General features: G+C 38.3%; 1 protein-coding gene across 1 annotated transcript; it reads left to right on the forward strand.

The window, feature by feature from the left end:
• Positions 1-2,306: 2,306 nt before the first annotated feature.
• LOC127646258 (tubulin alpha chain-like) lies at positions 2,307-5,705 on the forward strand. The gene is made up of 4 exons (XM_052129758.1): positions 2,307-2,449; positions 3,748-3,970; positions 4,157-4,305; positions 4,558-5,705. The coding sequence occupies exons 1-4, from the start codon at positions 2,447-2,449 to the stop codon at positions 5,533-5,535; spliced, it is 1,353 nt and encodes a 450-aa protein (XP_051985718.1). The 5' UTR covers positions 2,307-2,446; the 3' UTR covers positions 5,536-5,705.
• Positions 5,706-7,014: the final 1,309 nt, after the last annotated feature.

Below are 7,014 nucleotides of genomic sequence, written 5' to 3' on the forward strand. Positions count from 1 at the left end.
TTTTTCTGTTGTTTTATGTTTGTCATACCATAGGCCAAAACGTCACACCAAAGGACAAAGATAGTCATTGCATAAAAAGAGTCAGAATATATAGTGTTTATTGTAACAATTATAAAGGAGGACATTTGTTTTTATTTTTCAGCAATATAAACTGTGCAAAACATATCACACCAAAAGTAACTTTGATACTTATAGATCCATCAATAAGAAAACATTGATGCTTATAATATCTTTGAGAAATTCAGTAAAATGCCATTTCAAAACAATACTGTGACATTGTCAAACTGCAAAATTCATCAGTTAAACAGTAACAGTGACATGAAAATAAAATCCCTAAAAACATTGCATAACATTCATGAACTCCATTCCATCTAAAACATATTCTTAGAACAGTTTTTAATAATACTTAACACATTGAAATAATGATAGAATATAGATGAATGGATCAACAGAGAAATTTATGTAATGTATACTTAATTATGAACTCATGACCTACTGTGATTTCCCTACAAATGTAACCACTTATCAATATCTTATAAAACACAATATAGATTATTATTCTGTAATAACAAGCTTATTATGTAACTATTGTTGAACCTGAACCTCACACAGGTCTATTCTGATACTGAATAATAAGCAGTCATTCAGTCACTCAGCAAGAGCCCTGTATTATTTTATGATGTATATGTATATGTATATGATGTATATGGCAACATTTCAGTTTGATTTACTTTCTCTGTCATTCTCTTAGGATCGCATCCTCTCTTTTGCACTCATCTCTCCCTCAGTTCTAAAAAAAAGTTAAGTAGCATTATAAGTAGTAGCACTGTATTTATGTACTTTATATTTGTTTATAGTTGTTACATTATACATTATAGTTGTTTTAGTAACACTTCAGAAAATGTTATGTAGTCTCAAAAAAATGGCAATAAACATTAAAATGTAAGTCATTATTGAATTTAAAATCATCAAAACTGGTCAAAAAAGAATGAAAAGTATGTTAACAAACTTTATCTATTTGTTTTAATAGCTTCTTAAGGTGGTCTTGTCCTATTGTGTGACATCTGTGCCCTATGGTGTGACAGGCCAAAGTGTCACACCAATGGACATTTCCTGTCACACCAAAGGACATTTGAGCTTTTGTGGCATGTTAATAACCATGCTAATGCTAGCTGAACTGTCATTAGCAATTGGCATGATACATTTGCATAATATTATATAGTCCTGCTTTTAAAAATACAAATTTGAATAAAAAAAACTTAACAACTTCAGTGGTCTGAAAACATAGTTAAATATTTGAACAATTCTGAGAGAAATACTTACCATGTGACTGCTCATGGGCTTCATAGGGGTATTCAGTCACATGACCTTGAATGGGGTCTTTCAAATAAATGTAGTTGTCCATGATATTGCCCAACTTAATATCAGGTTATTGCATAACAAAGGACATTTTTTTCTGTGACAAACTTTATGAAATTCCTACACTTTAAAAAAATGTATGTATAGGAAAAGTGATGGCCACTTAGTGAAATAGACACTTGCACAATTATGCCAGGAGTGTCCATTAAGATTTTAAACATAATTTTAAACATACACTTTATTTATAAAAGTTAATATTTATGAAATAATTTTGTCTACCGTCACACCATAGGACGATTTTGAGATTTGGCTCAAAGTTGTAAAAAAATTAAAATAACTCTGATATTAAAACAACAAATTCATGTAAAACAAGAAAATGTTTAACCATTTACAGTATTCTAAATTATGAAAATGTGAAATATTATTATTTTTTTTCTTCTGTGACGGTGAAAAAGCCACGTCACGTCAACTACCCAGATATAGATAGCAATAGATTGCATCAAAACAGATGGCTTGTCATCCCTCTGAGGAAATAGCTGGGTCATTTACTTCGCAGTCTAAAAATAATTCCCCCAACAAAACTTTGTCGTACTTTAATTTTTAAGTCAGCTGTTGACTTTAAACAGTATACTAACTCTGTGGTAACTGTGGTTGTTAATTGTTGGTTATTGGTTATTCAAGAATCTATCAAACGTCCTCATCAGAGTCCTCTATTTGTGTAGTGTGTATAGCGTCATTTTCCTCTGATGTGTTGTTTAAAACATTAAATGAAGAGTCACCTCCTTCGTTTTAACTTACCGGTACTCAGTGCTTTTTCTTTCTTTCCTTCCTTTCTCAGATCTTTTGTGTCTGAATGGGGGGGTCAGTTTACATAAAGACCCGCCCAAATGTTCCCTCCTCTCTCTCGCGGTAACGGTCGCTCATGGAGCTCGCTCCCGCCTGTGTGACGCAATAGTCCCGCCTTTCCTCCATCCGGTCGCGCGGTGATATATAAACAGATCTTGGCGCCTTTCTCGACAATCCTCTTCATCCTCCGAATCCTTGACGTCGGTCTGAAGGAAAAAAAAAACAAAAAAAATCTAACAAAATGGTGAGTCATGTTTATATCGTTTTTTTTTTTTTTTTTTTTAAATAAACATATTTTCAGGAAAATACTGCTGATGTTTATTTTTCTCTGTCAAATTGTAATTTAGACTCCGAGGTGATTATGTTTGCTATGCTTTTTAATGATCTGTCATATTGAAGTACATTTCTGTTGTTAGATACATGAATATTGTATTCGTTTGAACTAATTATTTAGTCGTGTTTTGAATAAACGATAAGGCGGCCCCGAGACAATCGAGCGCGGACGCGCAACAGCATGGCGCACTTTCTGAAGACACGTAGGACAAAGAGAAAAGTGTGTAAACGAAAAAGATTTATGTAAAATGTAAGAAATCCCGGCATGCATATGTTATACATTCGGGGTGGCAAACCGACGCCATTAAGCTATTAAAGGTCATAAATGTGTTTATATATATATATATTTTTTTTGTTGTAAGATGATTAGGGCGTGGATCAGGTGTGTCAAAATGCCGCAGACGAGGATAAAAGTCTTAATTTGGGGCGCGACAGATATCGGTTGTATTTTTTGTGCTCCACCCGATTTTACTGTTGTCACCGTGAATAATACAGAAGGCTGGGTGGGACACGCGGTGTGGGGGAAGGGACTTGCCCTGCCCAGTGGTTTTCTTTCTCTTAATCGCATTCATAATTAATTCCCTAGTGTAAGGATTTCAAAAATATATCTAGACATCAAAAGAGCAGGATTGAGGCTGACAGTGCAAATTATACTGTATCTTTTGGATTTGAGCTTAGTCAGCATTCGAGCAAACATCCGCCACTGCAGATAAAGCTTCAGGACTGTTATAGTGTAACTGGTTGAGCTGGTAATGGATATTGATCCAGATGCAGACGATTGATCCTCTGAAATCGGCCATCTGGGGGAAATACTTACTGTATAAGTGCCGGGCGTGTTTCTGACATGTGACATTCGGGTAAGCAAAAGGAAGTTCCCTGCCTTTAAATTGCTTTATAATTTCAAGAACCGTAAAAACGGCACTAATGCAGTCACATCTGCATTTAAACAAATGCGTCATTCAGATGCATGTATAACAGCTTTCCACACAAAAACTGTGCTCTGGGTAAACCCCCTGCCCTTATGTTCCAGACAATTTAATGTCTGGATATTCTATTCAATGTCTTTTTCTGGGGAAATAAGTCTTGTCTACACTTGAAAACGCAAGATTAAAAATCTCTACTGGACATCATCTATTTGCTCTCTTGATTTTGCATCAAGGGGTTTGAGTTGCTGAAGCTAACCATCTTTTGTTTTCTGCCTCCCCCTAGCGTGAATGTATTTCCATGCACGTTGGCCAAGCAGGAGCCCAGATGGGCAATGCATGCTGGGAGTTGTATTGCCTAGAGCATGGCATCCAGCCAGATGGTCAAATGCCCAGTGACAAAACCATTGGCGGTGGAGATGATTCCTTCAATACCTTCTTCAGTGAGACTGGTGCTGGAAAACATGTCCCAAGAGCTGTCTTCGTCGACCTTGAGCCCACTGTCATTGGTAATTTTTATTCCCTGTGTGTATATATATAATCTTATATAATATATATATCACTTATATAATTTTAGTAGCCAACAACAATACAATTTTAATGTTTTTAAAATCACAAGTGTTTAGCTTTGGATCACCATTTAAGTGTCTCTGTTGGTTTGCAATTCTAAAAGTTTATTCTTATTTTTTTTTCAGATGAGGTGCGCACAGGAACCTACCGTCAGCTGTTCCATCCTGAACAGCTGATTACTGGTAAGGAAGATGCTGCCAACAATTATGCCCGTGGTCACTACACCATTGGTAAGGAGATAATTGACCTGGTGCTGGACAGGACTCGCAAACTGGTGAGACACCCATGTTGCAACCCATGTATTTTTTTACCCATAAATTGTAAATGTGCTGGTTTTCACATGCATGTTAATAACCGAAATATTTTTGAGATCGAGCATGTCACTAGGCATTAAATAATTGCAAAGTGATATCAGTAATTTAGGTGCAATTTGTTAGATAAATGTCCCATCTAATGAAATTAATTCTGCATAGTGCTGACTTTTTTTTTTTTTTTCTCTCTCTCTCTTTTTATCTGCTCCCTCTAGGCTGATCAGTGCACTGGGCTCCAGGGCTTTCTGATCTTTCACAGTTTTGGTGGTGGCACTGGCTCTGGCTTCACCTCCCTGCTCATGGAACGACTCTCAGTTGACTACGGCAAGAAGTCAAAGCTTGAGTTTGCTGTTTATCCAGCTCCCCAAGTGTCCACAGCTGTGGTAGAGCCCTACAACTCCATTCTGACCACCCACACCACACTAGAGCACTCTGACTGTGCCTTCATGGTGGACAATGAGGCCATCTACGATATTTGCCGCAGAAACCTCGACATCGAGCGCCCCACATACACAAACCTCAACAGGCTGATCGGGCAGATTGTGTCCTCCATCACAGCATCTCTGCGTTTCGATGGAGCCCTGAATGTAGATCTGACTGAGTTCCAAACCAACCTGGTGCCCTATCCACGTATCCACTTCCCTCTGGCCACCTATGCCCCAGTGATCTCTGCGGAGAAAGCCTACCATGAGCAGCTGTCCGTTGCTGACATCACCAATGCTTGCTTCGAGCCAGCCAACCAGATGGTGAAGTGCGACCCTCGTCATGGCAAGTACATGGCGTGCTGTCTGCTGTACCGTGGTGATGTCGTTCCAAAAGATGTCAACTCCGCCATCGCCACCATCAAGACAAAGCGTACCATCCAGTTTGTGGACTGGTGTCCCACTGGCTTCAAGGTGGGCATCAACTACCAGCCCCCAACTGTGGTTCCTGGAGGAGATCTGGCTAAAGTGCAGCGAGCCGTGTGTATGCTGAGCAACACTACAGCCATTGCTGAAGCTTGGGCCCGTCTGGATCACAAGTTTGATCTGATGTACGCAAAGAGGGCTTTTGTTCACTGGTATGTGGGTGAAGGTATGGAGGAAGGTGAGTTCTCAGAGGCCAGAGAAGACATGGCTGCCCTGGAGAAGGATTATGAAGAGGTGGGCACAGACAGCGTTGGAGAGGAGGATGAAGAAGGAGAGGAGTATTAAGTTGATGTCACTGTCTGGCTTGTTGACCCTTGCTCAACCAATCAAGCCTACTCATGCCTAGTTTTAAAAGTGTAGGAGTTCTGTGTTCAAGCAACATTCCATGCAATTAAATTAAAATTTCCTTTTTATTGGTTTAAAGTGTTTAATAAAATGCCACCAATTGTCACCTACACTTTATTGATTTGCATTGTTGTCTAAAAACAAGTCAGACATTGTAACCATGATGATCCAGATAGACAAGGTGGGACAATAAGCCTTGTCAAAATTTAGCAGGCATAAAAGATGTTGAAAAGATATTACTCAATCTCTTGCCAACTGAAGTAATTAGGTTCACATTAGTGTTGTTAAGAGAAAGTGGAAGGGTTTGTGAAATGCTGATAAATTGGCATATGTGTTCACCACATACACCGCTGGGGAGTGTTTTAATTTAACTTTGCCTTACTGGAAACTTGTAAGCGCTTTATTTTGAAAAAAGGTTTTGTGAAATGCAGGACTTGAATTATTTTTTTTTTTTTTGCTAACTGGCCACTGTTGCTAGGTGTATTTCAAAGTCACTAATGCCAGTGATGAAACTTAACTGCATGCATTTTGTTTTGGACATATCATTTATTTAGACAAGAATGATGCGAGATCAGCAGGACATGAACCTATAGATTTCACACGTCTATAAAATCTGAAGGCAAGTGAGTAGGATGGAACAGAAGGAATTTGTCAATATGTCCATAGAAGTCCAGATTTGAACCCCTTAAACCATTATAAAATCTACTTGCCTTTATGAAAGTTTAGCATTGGTCTTTCATTTTTTAACAGCAGCATTTGTAATGATAAAGCCATTGCCACAGGTAAGACTATGGATGGCTCCACATTACTGTGGTTTGGCAAATACAGTCTTAAAAAAATCAGCAAAACTATTATGAAAAACTAAGATCCTAAACATGTTTAGAAAAAACTTAATTCTATGGAGTACAAAATGGACAATACAATTGATATGTTAGGTAGATTATACTAACTTTCATTGCAGATTTTTCATAAATGGTAAAATACATTAATTTAAGGGGTTTAATTCAAGATAAAGGTGACTGAATGATGACAATAATTATAATAAAATAGAGATGTGGTACATTTTTTTCGTCTTGACCAGTGGAATAGGGAAGTTTTTTTTATCCTGACCTCAGCTGCGAAGATATGGGCCAAGACGTAAAAGTACTTATACGCCTGAGTAGTTGGGGGATTTGGGACCATCCTGCCAAGTTTGTTGTGCTTTCACACTAGCACTTTTGGTGCGCACCCCGGTTCGAATGACGTCAGAGTTCGGTTCGTTTGGATGATGTGAACGCTGTCTTCCGAACTCGGGTACTCGAGTCCGCTTAAAAAGGTGGTCTGGGGTACGGTTCGCTGCTGATATGAACGCAATCGAACCAAACCGCTATTGATGACGTATAATGTGGTCGTCAGTCTCACACGCGTCACTTTCAAAAA

This window comes from Xyrauchen texanus, chromosome 7 (assembly GCF_025860055.1).
Source record: "Xyrauchen texanus isolate HMW12.3.18 chromosome 7, RBS_HiC_50CHRs, whole genome shotgun sequence".
Lineage (NCBI taxonomy): Eukaryota > Metazoa > Chordata > Actinopteri > Cypriniformes > Catostomidae > Xyrauchen > Xyrauchen texanus.